The sequence below is a fragment of the Eptesicus fuscus genome, chromosome 21 (genome assembly GCF_027574615.1).
Source record: "Eptesicus fuscus isolate TK198812 chromosome 21, DD_ASM_mEF_20220401, whole genome shotgun sequence".
In the NCBI taxonomy this organism is placed as follows: Eukaryota; Metazoa; Chordata; class Mammalia; order Chiroptera; family Vespertilionidae; genus Eptesicus; species Eptesicus fuscus.
The window spans coordinates 20,192,770-20,213,908 of NC_072493.1; the positions used below are offsets into that span (position 1 = coordinate 20,192,770).

The window sequence follows — 21,139 nt, forward strand, 5'->3', positions numbered from 1 at the left end:
TCGCCGTTTGGCTGGCCAGCCGGCTAATAAAGGCTTCCTAAATTTTAATTTGGTCTGGACTCCAGTGGTCTTTACTCGCGTTCGCTCCACAACATTGGTGGACAGCAAATAATTGCGAGCTATTGGGCTGAGGGGGTTGGAGGCGCCATCAGGGGTTTTCTTTCCTACCCATGTTATTCTGAACTCTGTCCCCATCAGTTAATAATTAACTGCCCCCCAAGAAGCTTGTGATCCTAGGATTTGCCTTTCCCTGCCTGCTGCCTGGTTAATCAGTCACTGCCCCCAGCTGGTAGCGCAGCTGCCTCCCAAGCCCCTTTGCCTGGTGTAGAAGTGGTGAAAGATTCATGATGCTCCGGACCTGTCCAGTGCTCTACTCCAAGGCTGGCCCGCCAACTGGGGGCTGGCAGCCCCTGAGCTTTGATGGTGGAGCCTTCCACCTCAAGGGTACTGGAGAACTGATGCGGGCACTGCTGGTGCTACGGCTGTGTGCCTGGCCCCCTCTGGTCACCCATGGCCTGGCGGTGAGCAGTGACCTTGGGGATGGGCCTAAAGGCTCCCCTGAGCCTGGCATTGAGCCTCGCTCCCTGTCACCCCAGATCCAGGCCTGGTCTCAGCGGCTCCTGGGCTCCCGGTTCTCAGGCGCGCTTCTCCGAGCATCCATCTACGGGCAGTTTGTGGCTGGTGAGACAGCACAGGAGGTGAGAGACTGTGTCCAACAACTCCAGACTCTAAGCCTCCGGCCCCTGCTGGCAGTGCCCACAGAGGAGGAGCCAGACTCAGCTATCAAGACTGGGTGAGTAAGCTCAGCCACCTCATGGGCCATCACAGCCCATACGTGCCTAGTCCTGGCTTGTCATGGGAGGTTTGATTAAAAATAACAAGATTTAAAAAGATTGGCTGAGTAGGGGGCCAGGGCCCGGGAGGCTGGGAGGATGGTGGGAGGGGTTGGCTGCTCCAGGACCTGACACCGGCTGGCTGGGCAGCGAGGCCTGGTATGAGGAGAATCTCAGGGCCATGTTGCGGTGTGTGGACCTGTCACGAAGCCTTCTGGAGACCCCTGGCCCAAATGGGAACATCCTCATGCAGCTGAAGGTGACGGCACTGACCAGCACTCGGCTCTGTGTAAGGAGCTGGCGGGATGTGGGAGGAAGGTGTGGCTGCCCACCATGTCCCCCTCACCACCCCACCTACCATCCCATTCCAGAAGGAGCTAACCTCATGGGTCAGAAGGCCAGGGGCTTCCTTGGAGCTGAGCCCTGAGAGGCTGGCAGAAGCCATGGACTCTGGACAGGTAAGGACCTCAGGCTATGGGAGAAATGAATGGTTGATGGGGAATGTCAGGAGCAGAGACCCCTGGTCTTGGTGTAGCAGACACCTGCAAGTGGGATGGTCAAACTATTTAATTGCCACTACTTTCCAGGCTCAGAGCAATCACAGTAAATGTGGCTGTCGTCCTGGGGCATGGTTGGAATGGATAGGATATGGATCGTATGGGGGCTCTAGGGGAGGGGTCTGGGGGCTCTGAGCTCTGAGGCGTGGTTGAGACAGCAGGTCTCTATCAACCAGAAGAAGGTATATCAGTATTATATCAACAGACTCAACTATGCTAGTGAGTGCTGGAAGTTATGATTAGACCAGTGGGGTTTGATTTAATCACTCATTCATCCATCCGTCCATCCATCCATTCCTTCTTATTTTTATGTCCTATTTCTGTCCTGCCTACCATTGGCACCCACTCTGTCCTATATAATATATATATTTGTTATTGTGATTTTATTTTGCCAAGTATATACTCTGTGGGGACATTTTTTCTAACATTCCATTATGAAAATTTTCAAAGTTGAAAGAATTTTACTGTGGACGTAATAATACCTGACACTGTTAACATTTAACTATACTTGCTTTTAATCATCTGTCCCTGTATCCATTGCTCTGTGCATCCATCAATCCATCTTATTTTTTGATGCATTTCAAAGTAAGTTGAACAAATCAGCACACTTCCACCCAAATGCTTCAGAAAGCATTTTACCAATTAGAGCTCAATAATTATTTATAGTACTTTATTACTTTTCAGGTAAAATCCTATATAATAAAAGGCTAATATGCAAATCGACCGAACAGCAGAATGACCGGGTGCTATGACACACACTGACCAACAGGGTGCAGATGTTAATGCAGGAGCTGCCCCCTGGTGGTCAGTGCATTCCCACAGGGGCGCGCTGCTCAGCCAGAAGCTGGGCTCATGGAGGAACACAGTGGCAGTAGTGGGAGCCTCTCCCGCCTCTGTGGCAGCGCTAAGGATGTCCTACTCATGGTTTAGGCCCACTCCATCCCCCAAGGGCTCCCGGACTGAGAGAGGGCGCAGGCCAAGTTGAGGCCCCCCCCCCCCCCCCACAGTGCAAGAATTTCATGCGCCGGGCCTCTAGTTTCCATATAATGAAATACACAACTTGTAAAGGTACCCTTTGATGAGCTTTTACAAATAGACAAACCTGAGCAATTCAAATCCCTATAAAGTTATGTGACATTTCCATCATTGCAGAAAGTTCCCTTGTGTCCTTTAAGATGCACACAAGTAGTGTTATGTTACCTATTTCATTCTGTTTCATACTTTTCCCCACTGAGCACTTGGACTTTAAGGTCCATCCACGTGTCTTTGTGAACATTAATCTATTGCTTACAAGGGCTGTTTCTAGCTGTGTGATTTCTCTCTCCTGGGACGGACACCTTGGTGACCTCCAAGTCTCCACTACCCTAAACAATACTGCAAGGGGCTGATGCTTCCTTTTTGAAACCCTATAACAAGACTGAGTTAGAGGCAGTTATGATTTCCACATTTACAAATGTATCCATTCCCTAAATGTTTATTGGCCATCCACCATATTCCAAGTGCTGTGCTAGGGGTGGAGGAGCGATGACCAAGACAAACAAACTCCCTGCCCTCAAGGCATCGCTCGCTAGTCAGGGAGTGGGCAAGAAACAATAATGAAAACCAAGGCCAGTCTGTAACAAGGGAAGTATAAGTAAGCATTGTAGGGGCAAATAAGGCTGAGGAAGGGGAAAGAGATGCTCCAGATAGGGACTTGCAAACTTCCACCAGGGGAAGCTCGTTGAGAAGGGGATATTGGGACAAAGATCTGCAGGAGAGGTAAGTGGACCTCAGCAGGAACAGTGTTCCAGGCAGAAGGAACAGCCAGAGCAAAGCCTCTGTGGTGGGAAGAAATCCATGTTCAACAGCAGGGAGGCCAGTGTGGTTGGAGGGCAGAGAGCGAGGCGGAGAGTGGGAGGGGCCAGAGCCGCAGAGCCTAGTGGGCTGCAATGAGGCCTTGGCATTTCATGAGGAAATTGAGGTCTAGGAGGAAACACTATGACATGTATTGTGAGCTAGCCACTGCTCTAAGCATTTCCTTCGGTCAGTTCCAAGTCACTTCTCTCTCCCAGCTTGTTTCCTCACTGAAAAATGGAGCTTGGGATAACTTCTGTCTACTAGGATCATTGTGGAAAGTAAATAAACAAGATAGTAAATGCATCGCCTGTTATTATTATGATAATGTCATGTATTGAGTGCTTATTATGTGCTGGCACTGTCCTGTTCTTGTTATGTCCAGGCACATCTCACCTAGTAGCCCATTTTTATCCACATAACTTAATGAGGAAGCTACTATTATTATCTCCATTTTATAGAGGAGAAAATTGAGGCCCAGAGAGATCAGATGACTTGCTCAAGGCCAAGCAGCAAAGGTAGAACCAGGATTCAAACTCAGATTCTGGGTTCTTAACCATTGAATTACACTTAAATAAATTGTATATCTGTGATATAGCGACTTTTCAGATTTCTAAAAATTCTAAACACATTTCCCTTCCTGGTGCGGGGAGGGGGGGGGGCGCGGGTGGAGATTTATGCCCTGGAAGAAAGTCCTGAGCTGCTCTCGCCTTCTCTGCTGCCCTCCCCCAGGACCTCCAGGTCTCCTGCCTCAGCACCGAGCAAAACCAGCATCTCCGGGCCTCTCTGAGCCGCTTGCAGCGGGTAGCACAGGTACTGCCTTCTGCTGTGGCCTGGCTCTGCTGCACCCGCTGGGCACCCCTGGGGCTCTAACCACAGTCTTTTTCGCCCTCAGCACGCTCAGGCCCAACACGTGAGGCTCCTGGTGGATGCTGAGTACACCTCATTGAATCCTGCTCTCTCTCTGCTGGTGGCTGCCCTGGCCTTGCGTTGGAACCAATCCAGGGAGAGTGGGCCCTGGGTGTGGAACACTTACCAGGCCTATCTGAAGGTGTGTGATGGGTTCCGGGGAAATTTGGGCCTGGGTTCCAGCATCCTGATCTGAAGAGGCCCTTCTGCTCTGCCAGGATACTTACGAGCGGCTGAGGCGGGATGCTGAGGCTGCAGACAGGGCTGGCCTGGCCTTCGGGGTGAAGTTGGTACGAGGGGCATATCTGGACAAGGAGAGAGGTGTGGCCCAGCTTCAAGGGACCAACGATCCCACTCAGCCTGACTATGAGGCTACCAGTCAGAGGTAGGAATAACATCTCACCTTTAGCGCTCACTACCCATGATGCTGAGCATCCTGTATGTGTCTACACATTGCTCCCTCTTCCTGGTCTAGGATACCATCATTTCCCACCTTTGTCCTCCCTTGGATCCCATTGCACCCTCAGTAAACCCCAAATCCTTGCAGAACCCCACAAGGCCCCACATGATCTGGTCACTGTCACCTCTCTAACTTTTCTTTCCATCCTTCCCCTCACCCACTGCACTCCTTGATGATCCCCGGGGCCTTTGTACTTCCTGTCCCGCTGCCTAGAATGCTCTCCCTCCAGACAGCTGCCTGGCACCATCCCTCACCTCCTCAGGTCTTTGTGTTCTGGTACCTTCTTGGGGGACCTTCCCTGTCGCACCTATCAAAAACTAGATTCTCCTCACCCACTCTCTTCCTGGATTTATTTTTCTCTTGATCGCTTACCAGTAGTTAAGGTTCTATACAGTTTCATACTAAATTGCGCATTGTCTGTCTCCCCCACTAGTGTGTGGGCCCGGGAGGGCAGGGTTTTCTGATTTGTTCACTTCTGAACCTTCAGTGCTTAAAACTGTGTCTGATACATGGTGGTGCTCACTCAGTACAGGTCTGCTGAGTGAATAAACAAACAGCTCCAAGCAGTAAGTACTGTTATTATCATCCCCATTGCACAGAGGATGAAACAGAGGCTCTGAGAAGTGGTAGGGCCAAGACTTGAGCCCAGGCAGACTGGCTGTAGAACCCACGTTCTTACCCATCACATATCCACCTGTATTGGGGCAAGATGTGGGTGAGCTCATTGGACCTCCCCACCCCATGGCTGGGAAGGAGGACTTTATTTCTTCAACACATACTTGCTGACCACCTGATTTAGATCAGTCTCTGGTCTCAGTAACAATCAAGGTGACCCTAGGTCCTGTCCTCAAGGAGCTTTCAAAGTCTGACTCCAGTTCACAATGGATCAAGGAGAAGTTTGTACAACTGCAGGGAATTATGCAAGATTTCAGGGCAAGGGGACAATCCATCCTTGGAACCCAGGGCCAGTGAGTGTTTCTAGCCACGTACCATACAATTCACATACCATAAAACTCACCATTCAAAAGTGTACAATTAATTCAGTAGACTTTAGTATATTCACATGGTTGTGCCACCATTGTCACTATCTAATTACAGAACATTTTTATTACGTAAAAAAGAAATGCCATTTCCATTCATTAGCAGTCACTCCTCATTCCCTCTTCCCCTCAACTCCTGGCAACCACTAGTCTTTTTAAAGTCTCTATGGATTTGCCTATTCTGAACATTTCATATAAATAGTATCATGCAATATGTGACCTTTGTATCTGGCTTATTTCACTCAGCATGTTTTCAGGGTTCAACCATGTTGTAGTACATATCTGTGCTTTTTAAGACTAAGTCATATTCCATTGTATCAATGGACTACATTTCATTTATCCATTCATCAGTTGATGGATATTTTAATTGTTTCCACCTTTTTACTGTTGTGAATAGTGCTGCTGTGAACATTCATGTACACATTTTTGTGTAAACATACATTTTCAACTCTCCCAAAAGTTCAGTTATCTGGGAGTGGATTGCAGGATCACATGGTAACTCCATGTTTAAATTTTGAGGAACTGCTTGATGGTGTTCCACAGTCCTGCACCATTTTACATTCATACCAGCACCTGTTTCAATTTCTGCACATCTTCTTTAGCATGGTACCATTCATGTTTTAAGATAGATTTTGAATAATTAATAAATTCACATGATTCAAAAATCAAAATGATATGAAAATGAATACACTGACATATCTCATTTTGACACAAATCCACATCTAATCATGGAGTCTCCCTGAACCCCACAGGTAACCCCTGTAGTTAGTTTCTTACATGTGTTTCCTAAATTCCTTTATACATACAGAGGCAAACACAAATGTTTTTGTATTGCAAAAGGCATCATGTTACATATTGCTCCTGGCTTTTCCACTCAACTGCATATGTTAAAGGCAAAATAGTCTAGATTTAAAATGGCGACAGAGTAAGTGGAAGCTACACTGATGCTCCCCAGGACCAAACTGGAAATACAACTAAACGAAGAGCCTCACAGACAAGAAAAAGCTAAAGGAGTTCATCACCACCAAACCAGTATTATATGAAATGCTGAAGGGTATTCTTTAAGAAGAGGAAGAAGAAGAAAAAGGTAAAGATAAAATATGAACAACTAAGTGGCAACAAATACATATCTATCGACAATTGAATCTAAAAATCAAATTAATAAAAAATCTGATGAACAGAATAAACTGGTGAATGGAATAGAATCATGGACATGGAAATGAAACAGACTAATGATTCTCAGAGGGAAGAGGGTGTAGGGGTGCAGGAAGAGATTAGACAAAGATCTTATATGCATGTATGCATTACCTATGGACACAGACAATAGAGTGGTGAGGGCCTGGGGCAGGGTGGGAACCAGGTGGAGGGGAGCTATAGGGGGAAAAAAAGAGGGACATCTGCAATAATCTCAACAATAAAGATTAATTAAAAATAAATAAATTAAATGAGAACAAAAATATTTCCTGGAAACAAATGAAAATGAACACACAACTACTCAAAATCTCTGAGACAGATCAAAAGCAGTACTGAGAGGGAGGAAGTTCAAAGCACTACAGGCCTACCTAAAAAAAATAATAATAATAATAATAATAATAGTAAATTATTGAACCCTATAAAATCAAAAGCTGGTTCTTATAAAAGATAAACAAGACTGGTGAACCATTAGCCAGATTCATCAAGAAACAAAGAGAGAGGAACTAAATAAATAAAGTCAGAAACAAAAGCAGAGAAGTAACAACTGACACCAAAGAAAAACAAAGGATTGTAAGAAAATAATATGGCCCTAACCGGTTTGGCTCAGTGGATAGAGCATCTGCCTGAGGACTGAAGGGTCCCAGGTGCGATTCCGGTCAAGGGCATGTACCTTGGTTGCTGGCACATCCCCTGTAGGGAGTGTGCAAGAGGCAGCTGATCAATGTTCCTCTCTCATCGATGTTTCTGACTCTCTATCCCTCTCCCTCTCTCTTCCTCTCTGTGAATAAATCAATAAAATATATTTTTTTTAAAAAAGAAAAGAAAATAATATGAACAATTATATAACAACAAGTTGGACAATGTGGTTGAAATGGACAAATTCCTAAAAAAATACAATCTCCCAAAACTGAATCAGGAGAAATCAAAAAACCTGAAAAGGCTAATAACAATGGATAAAATAGAAGCAGTAATCAAAAAATCCTAGCAAACAGCCGAAACCGGTTTGGCTCAGTGGATAGAGCGTCGGTCTGTGTACTGAAGGGTCCCAGGTTCGATTCCGGTCAAGGGCATGTACATTGGTTGCGGGCACATCCCTGGCATGTACATTGGTTGCGGGCACATCCCCGGTGGGGTATGTGCAGGAGGCAGCTGGTCGATGTTTCTCTCTCATCGATGTTTCTGGCTCTCTATCCCTCTCCCTTCCTCTCTGTAAAAAATCAATAAAATATATTTTAAAAAAATAGAAAAAAAAATCCTAGCAAACAAAAGCTGTGGCCCGGACGGCTTCACAGGGGAGTTTTACCAAACATTCGAAAAAGAACTAACACCTATCCTCCTCAAACTATTCCAAAATATCCAAGAGGAAGGAACACTTTCAAGATCTTTTTATGAAGCCAGCATTATCCTAATTCCAAAACCAGATAAAGACACTACAAAGAAAGAACATTACAGGCTAATATCCCTGATGAACATAGATGCTAAAATCCTCAACAAAATATTAGCAAATTGATCCAGCAATATATTAAAAATATCATATACCATGACCAAGTGGGATTTATTTTGGGGATGCAAGGCTGGTACAATATTCATAAATCAATAAATGTGATATATCATAAATAAATTGAAAGACAAAAATCATATGATCATATCAATAGATGCAGAAAAAGCATTCAACAAAACGCAAAAACCCATTTTTGATAAAAACTCTCAGCAAAGTGGGAAGGGATCATATCTCAACTTAATAAAGGCCATATATGACAAATTTACAGGCAACATCATACTCAATGAGCACAAACTAAAACCATTTTCCCTAAGAACAGGAACAAGAAAGAGATGTCTGCTTTCACCACTCTTATGCAACATCGTACTGAAAGTCCTAGCCACAGAGATCAGACAAGAAGAAGAAATAAAAGGCATCCAAAGTGGAAAGAAGGAAGTAAAACTCTCATTATTCACAGATAACATGATATTGTACATGGAAAACCCTGAAGACTCCACAAACAAACTACTAGAGTTAATAAAGGAATTTGACAATGTAGCAGGATACAAAATTAACACCCAGAAATCGATGGCATTTTTATACACCAATAATGAATACTCAGAAAGAGTAACTAAACAAATAATCCCATTTACCATTGCAACAAAAATATTAAGATACTTAGGAATAAACTTAACTAAGGAAGTAAAGGATTTATACTTAGAAAACTACAGGACATTGAAAAAAAGAGATAGAGGAAGATATAAACAAGTGGAAGAATTTACCATGTTCATGGATTGGTAGAATTAACATTAAAATGTCCATACTACCCAAAGCAATCTACAGATTCAATGCAATCCCTATTAAAATACCCAATGGTATATTTCACAGATCTAGGACAATACTCCAAAAATTTATATGGAACCAAAAAAGACCTCCAATAGCTGCAGCAATCTTGAGAAAAAAGAATAAAGTTGGAGGGATCACAATACCAGATATTAAGTTATACTACAAAGCTACTGTAATCAAAACAGTGTGGTACCGGCATAAGAATAGGCATATAGACCAAAGGAATAGAACGGAGACCCCAGAAATGGACCCAAGCCATTACACTCAATATTTGACAAAGGAGCCAAGAATATACAGTGGAAACAAGACAGACTCTTCAATAAATAGTGTTGGGACAACTGGACAGATATATGCAAAAAGAAATGAAACTAGATCACCAACTTACACCATACACAAGAATAAACTGAAAATGGATAAAATACATAAATGCAAATCATGAAACCATAAAAATCCTAGAAGAAACCATAGGCAGCAAAATCTCAGACATCTCTTGTAGCAGTGTGTTTGTGGATACATCTCCTAGGACCTAGGGCAAAGGAAACTAAGGGAAAAATAAACAAATGGGAGTACATCAAAATGAAAAGCTTCTACACAGCAGAAGAAGCCATCACCAAAATGAAAAGGGAGCCCACTGTATGGGAGAACATATTTGTCAATGATACATCTGATAAAGTTAATATCCAAAATATATAAGGAGCTCAACAACAGGAAGACAATCTAGTTTAAGAAAATAGCATGCCCTAGCCGGTTTGGCTTAGTTGATAGAGTGTCAGCCTGAGGTCCTGAGTTCACTTTTGGTCAAGGGCACATGCCCAGGCTGTGAGCTCAGTCCCCAGTAGGGAGCATGCAGGAGGCAGCCAATCAGTGATTCCCTCTCATCATTGATGTTTCTATCTCTCTCTCCCTTCCTCTCTGAAGTCAATCCTATATAATAAAAGGCTAATATGCAAATCGACCAAAAGGCGGAATGACCGGTCACTATGACACGCACTAACCACCAGGGGGCAGATGCTTAATGCAGGAGCTTCCCCCTGGTGGTCAGTGCGCTCCCACAGGGGGAGCACCACTCAGCCAGAGCTCACTGTTGAGCGCAGCAGCGGTGGCAAGAGCCTCCCCCACCTCCGCAGGCAGTGCTAAGGATGTCTGACTGTCGGACATCCTCTGAGGGCTCCTGGACTGCGAGAGGGCACAGGCCAGGCTGAGGGACACTCCCCCCGCCCCCGAGTGCACAAACTTCGTGCACTAGGCCTCTAGTAAAAATATATATATATATATATATATATATATATATATATATATATATATATATGCAAAGGACCTAAATAGACACTTCTCCAAAGCAGACACACAGATGGCCAAGAGACATATGAAAAAAAATGCTCAAGTCAATAAAAAAATATTTATTTAAAATGACAATGAGATATCACCTCACACCTATCAGAATGGCTACCATCAACAAATAACAAGTGCTGGCGAGGATGTGGAGAATAGGGAACCCTAGTACACTGCTGGTGGGAATGTAGACTGGTACATTTCCATTTCCATTATGGAAAACAATAAGGAATTTCCTCAAATAATTAAATATGTCCTGGCAGCATGGTTCAGTGGTTGAATGTCGATCTATGAACCAAGAGGTCATGGTTTGATTCCTGATCAGGGCACATGCCCGGATTGTGGGCTTGATTCCCAGTGTAGGACGTGCAGGAGGCAGCTGATCAACTATTCTCTCTCATCACTGATGTTTCTATCTCTCTCTCCCTCTCCCTTCCTCTCTGAAATCAATGAAAAAAAATATTAAAAAAATTAAATATGGGCCCTAGCCAGTTTGGCTCAGTGGATAGAGCATCAGCCTGTGGACCAAAGGGTCCTATGTTCTATTCCAGTCAAGGGCACATGCCTGGATTGTGGGCTCGATCCCAGTGTGGGGCGTGCAGGAGGCAGCCGATCAATGATTCTTTCTCATCATTGATGTTTCTATCTCTCTCTCCCTCTCCCTTCCTCCCTGAAATCAATAAAAATATTTTTTAAAAATTAAATATGAAACTGCCATTTGACCCAGTGATCCCACTTCTAGGAATATATCCCAAGAAACCCAAAACACCAGTCAGAAAGAATGTATGCACCCCTATGTTTATTATAGCACCAATTTATAATAGCTAAGTGCCCATCAGTAGATTATTGGGTAAAAAAGCTGTGGTACATTTACACCATGGAATATTATGCAGGTCTAAAAAAAGAAGGCTCTCTTACCCTTTGAGACAGCATGGAGGGACCTGGAGAGTATTATGCTAAGTGAAATAAGACAGTCAGAGAAAGACAAGTATCACATGAGCTCATTCATATGTGGAATCTAATAAGCAAAATAAACTGATGAACAAAAGAGATCCAGAGACTTAGAAGCATGGAATAGACTGCGGAATCTCAGAGGGTGGGTGGGAAGAGATAAACCAAAGATCATGTATGCATAACCCTTAGGCACAGACAATAGGGTGGTGAAGACCTGGGGTGAGGGTAGGGCGGGCTAGAAGGGGTCAATGGGGGAATAAAGGGGACATATGTAACACTTGCAACAATAAAATTTTAATTTTTTTTTAAAGGCAAAATAGTCCAGTAATAATGAGCCCAAGCCTTGGAGCATCAGACAGCCTGGGTTCCATACTGATTGGGGAGGCTGAGCCACGGGGTCCTATAGGACACCTACTTGGCCATCTCTAGCTGTGTGACCTGGGGACAAGAGACTTAACCTCTTTCGCCTTCCATCTCTCCCTCTGTAAAATGGGGGTAATCAGAACACCTGCCTCACAGAGTTGATTTGAGAGTGAGATGAATGAATATATGTGTGTCAGGCAAGGAGACTTAGTGAAGAAACTAAATTAATGGAGTGCGGGCAGGGTTGGAAGAACCCACAGGGAATGTTGAAGCACCTAGGAACCCACAAAAGTGGGAAGCCATTATGGCCCCTGTGCTATAGGTGGGGAAGGAGAGCCACGCTGGAGGAGATGTGGCCAACACAGGACAGTTAGGGTAGAGCAGGCAGGGGGCTAAGGGACGAAACGCCTGAGTTCTCTTTCCTCTCACCTCTGATCTTCTGCCCATGACTCCATGGGTGATGCAGAACACCAAAGTCAGCCTCCAGAGGGGCAGGGAAGACGAACAGATTTGGAAGGCGATGGAAAACGGCCCAGGAAGGCCACAAGGTGGCATCTGGCCCACGGCAGCTCAGAAAGCGTTTCCCAGTCTTTTCACCCTTCTGTACCCAGAAGTCCCTGTTCTTTCTACAGCGACATGGCCATCCTCTGTGCCGTCGTTCATCTAGCCAGTCCCCTACTTCCAGACGCGTGGGTTGGTGCTGGTCTTGTTCTATAGACAATGCTGCAGTGAATGGCCTTAAGGAAACTTCTGCATGTGATGTGGCCCTTTGTGGTGAGACTGCCATGATGACAAAGGCTTTTTGTACACCGTCATCGCCCTCCATCCTCACAGCATCACTGTTAGGTGAACTCACATTGTTACAAGAGAGGAAAATGCTCTGGGAAAGGAATGTTCCTTGCAGCCAGTCCAGGTGGAAGTGGGGTATTTTGTGACTCCAGAGTCCTTGCTCTTAGGCACCCCATGTCCCAAGAACAGAAATGCCCAGTCCCTGAGGCCTGACCCTTGCTCACCAGGTACCGTAGCTGAACGGAGCAACTCTCTTCAGTTACAGACGCTGTCTGGAGCTGATGCTGACTCATGTGTCCCACCGTGGCCCCATGTGCCACCTCATGGTGGCTTCCCACAATGAGGAATCTGTCCACCAGGCAACCAAAAGGTATGAGGTGGGCCCCTCCCTTCCTCTCCCTCACTCAAATGCCAGGGATGGGTGGAGGCCGTTATGGCCCCTGTGCTATAGGTGAGGAAGGAGAGCCAAGGGGAGGAGCAGTGTGGGGACAGTAGGTTCAGAGGCATTCTGGGGAGGGTATTAGAAACATTTAACCCCTGCTATGCCTGTAGGTCTTGTAGGCCCCAGCTGAACAAGGCATCATCTCTTATTTGCTGGGGCATGGGGAGGTCTGAGGGTGTCAGAAAACTCACTAAGGAACTTTCAGGGACTTCAGAGCACTAGTTATTTATCATTAAGTTTAGAAGTATTTTAATATTTAAATAACTGGAATAGCCCTGTGGGTACCTAATGGCTGACTTTCAGCTCAGATTCAGCCACTGTCTGGATTTGGTGATGTGGCCTTTTCTGTAGCATGTGGGAGCTGGGCATTCCTCCGGATGGGCCTGTCTGTTTTGGACAACTTCTGGGGATGTGTGACCACGTCTCCCTGGCATTAGGTATGTGAATGGCCCATTTCCCGCCACCACCACGCCTCACCCAGCCCCCAGGCCTCACTCCTCGGCCAGGTCCCCTCTCACATTTCCAAGCAATGCCTGGTCATCCTCCTCTCTAGAGCCTTCAGAAGGCCCCGTCTCCAGACCCTCCCAGAGAGATCTGTTACTCCAATGTCTAAGGCCTCGCAGGCCTTTGTCTCTGTGCCTGCTGTCTGTTGTCTAGCTGGTTCTTGATCACGCTGTCTTGTGTCCCATGTGCTTTGTTACCTTTACCACTTTGCTCCCCAGGGACTGAGACCAGAAGAATTATGGTTTTCCTCTGCCATTGTGCCCTAAATTCATAGCTTCAGGTTTCTTGAGATAGCCCAGGTATGCAATTTAGGCTGCATATGTGTAAGGGGACTTACCCATGGCCACGACCTCTCAGAGGTGGATTTCTCTGTTTTCTTCCCTGCTCTGCTTATGGTCAAGGCCACTCCCCGGGAGTGGAGGGAACGCTTACTCTGAGGGTGTACATTTTTGTGTTTCGGCTGAATGTGGGGGAGTTCTCTACACCCTGGTCAGACTCTGGCCTCCTTTTCTGTATCCCTTGGGCTCTGTGACATCATCAAGTGGCAGCTCAATTTTGCCTTCAGGACAGAAATGCTTCCTGTGCATCCTTTCCCTCTCTGGTTCTCTTTCTCTTAATTCTTGGATCAGTAAATTCCTTATTCTCTTGGCAGCATTTTAATACCTTTAAGATTTTTTTTTAATGTTAACTCCAGAATTGTTAGTTTTCCAGTAGGAAATGTTGTCTAACTCATTTAGTCTGCCATGTTCTCAGAACTGGAAATCTCTGTTTCCGATGGGGCCTCGGGGAGCCTCTCTCCAAACACGAGCCCACATCCTGCTTATACTCTCCCTGCAGGGCAGGCTGGCTATGCCGTGTATAAGTCCATCCCCTACGGCTCCCTGGAGGAGGTGATCCCCTACCTGATCCGGAGGGCCCAGGAGAACCAGAGTGTGCTGCGGGGTGCCCGCAGGGAATGGGAGCTGCTCAGTCAAGAACTTCGGTGGAGGCTGCTGGGGCGGGGCCTGAGGGTACCTTCTTAGTTCCCCCAGGAGTTATGTGGTCAATAAAGGTCCTGAGCTACTTACTGCCCAGGCTGCTGCCCTGCACTGAAGCTGCCTCCTTGGAGAGGGGATAATCTTGACCCCAGCCAGCCCAAGAGGGTGCCCTGCAGCTCAAGAGAGAACTTTAGATAACCCTAGAGCATAGCAAGGGCATTGATCAAGGGCTAATGAAACCTCCCCCCGACCCTGAAGCAGTCTATCCTAAGATGGGCCTGGGGTCAGGCTCTCTTTAGCCAGTCAGTGACTGAAGCAGGAACTCTCTTCACGCCAGTGGATGCCCAGATGAAGAGGAGACACTGAGGCACTGACGTCGAGAGTCTGGGCTAGAGCCACACGTGCAGGGAGAGACAGAGGGGAGAGGCAAATTACTCTCATTTAGTCACATTTTCTGAGGTCCCTTCTGAGCTAGACTCGAGGTGAACAATGCTGGGAACACAACAGTGCCAAAGACAGCCCCAGGCCCAGCCTCACAGGGTTCTTAGTCCAGTGGAGGTAGACAGACCCATCTTCAGACAGTGATAGGGCAGAATGGTCAGGCTGTGATGGGGAAAGCCCATGCAGATATCAGGCCAGAGGAGACACAGCTGTGATCAAGAGAGCTTCCCAAAGGATTCATAAGAGTAACCAAGTGAACATGGAGAAGAGCATTCAACGGCAAGGGCATGTGCATAAGCAGAACTGTGAAACAGACTGGGGATGTGGAGACAAGGATGGAGGATGGGCAGGGCCAGGTGATGCAGTTTTAGATGCCAGGCTACAGAGCGTGGACCGGGTCCCAAGGGCACTGGGGAGTCAGGAGCGTTTCAAGCCGGGGAGGGACAGTCAGGTTTGGCTTGAAGAAGATCCCCCTGGCTGCCATGTGGTCGGTGAACCAGAGTGGGGAGACAGGCAGGGAGCCTTGGGGAATCTGGAGTAGGGCTAGGCTGTGGGGGAGGGGAGAGAGGTATAGCAGGAGATTGAGTGGGATGTGGGATTAATAGGCTGGACGGAAGGAGCCTAGGCCTCTGGCTTGAAGTGGGGACAGTGGGGCCAATCCTGAGATAGGGATCAGGAGGGAAATGCAGTTTTGGGGAGATACTGAGGCCAGTGTCAGACTTAGTTGGTACGAAGGTCCCAAGAGGAGATGTCTAGGACATTGTGGGGCCCCAGGTCTGGGGAAAAGAGGAGAAGCTGAGGCAGAACAGAGAGATGAAACAGCTCCTGGTAGTGGGTGAGAAGTATGCAACGAAGACCACCAAGCACAGGGATAGGCAGGCCAGCTGCCTCAAACAAGTCCTGAAGTCCCGGGCTGGGCTGGGTTGGGGCGGGGTAGGAAGGGGGCTGTAGGGTGCAGCTGACAGCTCCAGGGCAGACATCAGTGTCTGTTCTCTCTGGTCACCTCAGAGCCCTGGGGAGAGGGTGCCTCTCACTGGAGGGAGCCTATTGTGCAAACGCAAATGTGGCAGGAAGCCACTGGTGTACCTGCGCTTAGGATTGCCAGAGCTAGTGCTCCAGGATCACCTGGCAGACACATGGTGATCACTGTTGAAGCCCAAAGGTAGGTGCTAAGCCCCGTGGACCCTGGTCTGGGCCCCAGAACCTTCTTAGAGCTTACTGGGTCCTCAGCTTTCCACCAGACCCTGTTCCTCAGGCTGCCCCCTTCCTCCCCACCCCTTCTACAGCCCCAGGCCCCACTCCTTTATCAAAGCCTGGCTCCATTTCTCAGACCCTTGCCAAGCATGTCAAAATCATTTTATTTAAATGAGGCATGTGGCCCACCAGCCACGAGTCTGACATGCTAGCGACCCCTTTCTGCCATCAGTCCTTCCCCTAACCTGTAGACCCCACCCCAGCACATGGATACTTTCCTAAACTCAGCCTGCTCCCTAACCCTCAGATCCTCTCATAGCCCGCAGACCTTGAGCCCTCTCTTCTCCCTCAAGCCCCAGCCACTGCACGCAGGCCAGGGCCCTTTCCCCAGCTCACAGAACCTACCTTCCGACCGCCCTCTTCCCTTGGACCGACTCTCACAGCCCGTAGACCCCACCGCCTCTTAGGCCCCTCTTCCTCCAGCCGATAGGTAATCTTCAGACCCTCTTGCCAAGCCCCCAGACTCCTTTCCCAGGTCCAGATCCTATCCCTGTAGGGCTGCACCCTCTCAGATTTCCTTAGATCCCCTTCAGCTCTCAGACTCCCTTAGATCCCTGATCTTTATGATCTTACAGATATGTAGCTCTCCCAGAACCTACCCCTTTTCTCATGCAGACGCCTCCCTCCAAATCAGACCCCTGATCTTCTTCCTTTTCAGACTGCCCAACCCCACCCCCACCCCCACCTCCCCAAGGAATCCAAGCCAGCTCTTTTTTTTTTTACTTTTTAAAATATATATATATATATTTTATATTATATATATTTTTTTTAATTTCAGAGAGGAAGGGAGAGGAAGAGATAGAAACATCAATGATGAGAGAATCACTGATCGGCTGCCTCCTGCATACCCCCTACCGGGGATTGAGCCCGCAACCCAGGCATGAGCCCCACCAGGAATCAAACCAACTATGACCTCCTGGTTCATAAGTTTACGCCAGTGATGGCGAACCTATGACACGTGTGTCAGCACTAACACGTGTAGCCATTTCTGATGACACGCGGCCGCATGCCGAGGATGAAACATTTGCTGCTCCTGAGGATGAAACATTTGCGACTAGAGTCTTGGAGTTAGTTTTTTCCTCAAAGTGACACACTACCCAAGTTATGCTCAGTTTTTTGGCAAAGTTTGACACACCAAGCTCAAAAGGTTGCCCATCACTGGTTTACGCTCTACCACGAGCCATGCTGGCTGGGCCCAGCTTTGTCTTTATTGCCCCCTGAGGTCCCATTCATCTCTTCATCCCATCTTCATGAGACCCCCCAGTTGATCCCTGCCTAGGAGCTGACTGAGTCCAGAGCCCACAGATGCCCTCCCTGAGTGAGCTCTCACTTCCCCTTGGAGCTGAGCTCCATCTGGGATCCAGAAACCCTGGTGGGCCATCTGCATCACCTGGCTGTTGCTGGCGGTCCAGGCTGGGACCTCTTCCTGCTCCTGAGGAAAGGTGAGGGTTTGACTGCTAGAACCACCTGTGGGGGCAAAATCCAGGGGCAATATGGAGATTCTACTTAAGTTGGCGAGTCAACAGTTTTGTTCCAGACACCTACTATGTACCCAGCTCTATTGTCTGTGATGAGGATTTAGGGGTAAACATGATCTTTTGGGTCGGTGTGAGTGAAATCTAATATGGGAATTTAAGGGAGTGATGAAGATAAGGTAGACACACTGGAAAGGATGGGCTTTTGGGTGGGGTGGTACTTGAGTCTCACAGTATAAGAGCCAATTATACAAAAAGCTGGAGGCAATGCATTTCAGAAAGGTGGAATAATGGTTGCAAGGGCCTGAAGTCAAAAGAAACTGGGTATGCGTAAGTAGCAGCAGGGAGCAAGGGCACTCAAGGAGAGGCCTGCAGCTGAAGAGGGGGGAGGGACAGACAGGAAGGGCCTCAGAAGGAATATACGGATTTTGTTCTGTGTGTGATGGGACATCATTGGAGTCATGGTAGGAAATTAATATGACCCGGTTTGCAATTTCTGTTTTTTCATTGATTTTTGTAATTTGATTGTGTATCTGGCCACTTTGTGAACTTGCTTAATAGTTCTAATTGTTGATTCTGTTACTTTTTCTTATCTGCAGATGGTGCGGTTTGGTCTCAGCCCAGCAGTCTTTTTTTTTTTTCAGGGAGGAAGAGAGAGGGAGAGAGATAGAGACATCAATGATGAGAGAGAATCACTGATTGGCTGCCTTTTGCATGCCCATACTGGATATCGAGCCTGCAACCCGGGCATGTGACCTCCTGATTCATAGGCTGACACTCAATCACTGAGCCACACCGGCTGGGCATCAGCCCTTCAATCTTTAAACTCTAATTTATGTATTTATTTTGTCATAAGGTGTTGGTCAGAACTCCCTACCTTGTTGTCAACAGGCAATTCTTTCTGTGTTCTTGATATTTAAGGGAATAAGTCTACGTTTCTGCGTTAAGTATCATGCTTGCTCTTGGTTTTTGGTTTATAATTTTTTATTAACTAAGGAAGTTCTTATCTATTCTTAGTTTTCTGAGGTGTTTTCCCCCCTAATCACAAGTGGGCATTGAATTTTATCAATTGCCTTTTCTGTATTTACTGAATTAAACAGTAAATTCACGAATTTAATCCATGAATGTGTTTTATTACACTGATATATTTTCTTTTGTGGAATTATCCTTGCTTTCTGGTAATAAACTGATGGATTAGCCCTTTTACATTAGTTAGGGGTTTTGTATATGTGATCACAAATAGAATTGAAATGTAATTTTATTTTCTGGTTCAGGAAACTCTCATCTGGTTTTGGAATTAAGGTCATACTAGTATCATAAAATGAGTCTTGCCCTCTTTTTTTTATTTTTCTGTTTTTGGAACAACTTGTGTAAGTATCTATACAAGAAATGAAATGATTATCATTATAATATCTATATCAAGAAATGCTTTGTGATATATTGCCTCAGGTAAGAGAAACAAAAGAAAAAATAAACAAATGTGAGTACATCAAGCTAAAAAGTGTTGTGGGGTCGAACCCTGGAGTCAAAAATAAGACCACCGGAGGCTGCTGATTGATTAAAAAAGCAGGCAAGGATTTATTGAACTGGCCAGGACGGCCGCAGGGCACCACACGCAGGTGGCCACCCTCACGACCGCGCTGTCCCAGGTGTAGGCAGTCCTTTTAAAGGTCCAAACCACAAGAATTTCCCTTTGTTCTAAATTCTAAATTCTAAATTCTAGACATTGGAATGCGGACTTATCTTGCGAAAGCAGATTGTACAAAAGCAGAACTGAGCAGGGTTAATAATCTCTAAAGGTAGTCAACTCCTGGAGCCCCTGAGTCAGTGTGAATCAATCTCCTGTGGTTCTGGTCCACAGGCACAGGAAAATGACCTCTGTGATGTGGGATGGATTAACGTGAGCTTCCAGGTCTCAATCTGGGGGCTGAGGTAACTACCCTATTGTTTAAGCAAGTAAGTGCGTGCAGGCGCCAAAAGAGCAGGGTTAAAATTTAAATAGCAGTTTTTACCTGAGATGAATGTATGAATGTCCTTAAAGCCTTATTTTATTCCCTACTGGTCTTTTGGGAATGAATCTAAACCTTAGATTCATTACTTAGCTTTTACCTAAGTATGGTTGCTACCATATTTCAAAAAGGTTTTGCACAGCAAAAGAAACCATCAACAAAATGAAGAGACAATCCACTGAATGAGAGACATATTTGCCAATACATCTGAAATGGGCTTAATATCCAAAATTTATAAGGAACTTATAAAACTCAACACCAAAATAAACCGCAAAAAAACCAAACAACCTAATTAAGAAATGGGCAAGGGATCTAGACACTTCTCTCAAGAGTATATACAGATGGCCAATAGAAAAAGATGTTCAATGTCACTAATCATCAGAGAAATGAAAATTAAAACCACAATGAGGTATCACTTCAGACTTGTCAGAATGGCAATCATCAATCAATCAACAAACAACAAGTGTTGGCGAGGACGTGGAGAAAAGGGAACCCTTGTGCACTTTTGGTGGGAATGCAGACTGGTGCAGCCAGTATGGAAAGCAGTATGGAGTTGCCTCAAAAAGTTAAATATGGAACTGCCTTATGACCCAAGCAATTCCACTTCTGGGGATATATCTTAAGAATTTCAAAACACTAATTCAAAAGAATATATGCACCCCTGTGTTCATAACAGCATTTACAATAGACAAGATATGGAAACAGCCCAAGTGCCCATGCATAGATGAGTGGGTAAAAAAGCTGTGGTACATTTTTAGCACACAATAAAATACTGCTCAACCATAAACAACAAGGAAAACTTACCTTTTGTGACAGCATGGATGGACTTGGAGAATATTATGCTACGTGAAATAAGCCAGTCAGAGGAAGACAAGTATCATATGATTTCACTTATATGTGGAATTTAATGAACAAAATAAACTAACAAAGTGGACACAAACAACAGCATGGTGATGGCCAGAGAGTAGGGGAGAGAGGGAAGGTAAAAGAGGGTAAATGGGGATGGGAGGAGACTTGACTTGGGGTGGTAAACCCGCAATACGATATACAGATGACATATTGTAGAATTGTATAGCTGAAACCTATATATTTTTATTTACCAATGTCACCCCAATAAATTCTATTTTTTAAAAATATATTTTATTGATTTTTTACAGAAAGGAAGGGAGAGGGATAGAGAGTTAGAAACATTAATGAGAGAGAAACATCGATTCAGCTGCCTCCTGCACACTCCCTACTAGGGATGTGCCCACAACCAAGGTACATGCCCTTGACCAGAATTGAACCTGGGACCCTTCAGTCCTCAGGCCGTTGCTCTATCCACTGAGCCAAATAGGTTAGGGTAATAAATTCTATTTTTAAAAGGCATCTATAAAAAAATAAAAATGCTTTGTGTTTTAATATCCCTCTGCAGGGGTCAGTCAAGACAAATGCAGAAAATCAGTTA

The 21,139-nt window shown here is 45.8% G+C and overlaps 1 protein-coding gene across 3 annotated transcripts; it reads left to right on the forward strand.

Annotated features, from left to right (window-relative positions):
- Nucleotides 1-344: 344 nt before the first annotated feature.
- Nucleotides 345-18,438, forward strand: PRODH2 (proline dehydrogenase 2). 3 transcript variants are annotated; one of them, XM_054711258.1, is made up of 11 exons: nt 345-521; nt 597-793; nt 984-1,122; nt 1,205-1,291; nt 3,956-4,036; nt 4,119-4,274; nt 4,351-4,517; nt 12,850-12,960; nt 13,384-13,469; nt 14,374-14,546; nt 18,283-18,438. In XM_054711258.1, the coding sequence occupies exons 1-11, from the start codon at nt 345-347 to the stop codon at nt 18,436-18,438; spliced, it is 1,530 nt and encodes a 509-aa protein (XP_054567233.1). The 3 variants fall into 3 exon arrangements, with proteins under 3 accessions (XP_054567233.1, XP_008138054.3, XP_054567234.1); XM_008139832.3 differs by lacking the exon at nt 18,283-18,438 and having other exon boundaries at nt 14,374-14,589; XM_054711259.1 differs by lacking the exons at nt 4,119-4,274; nt 18,283-18,438 and having other exon boundaries at nt 348-521; nt 14,374-14,589.
- The last annotated feature ends 2,701 nt before the right edge of the window (nt 18,439-21,139 follow it).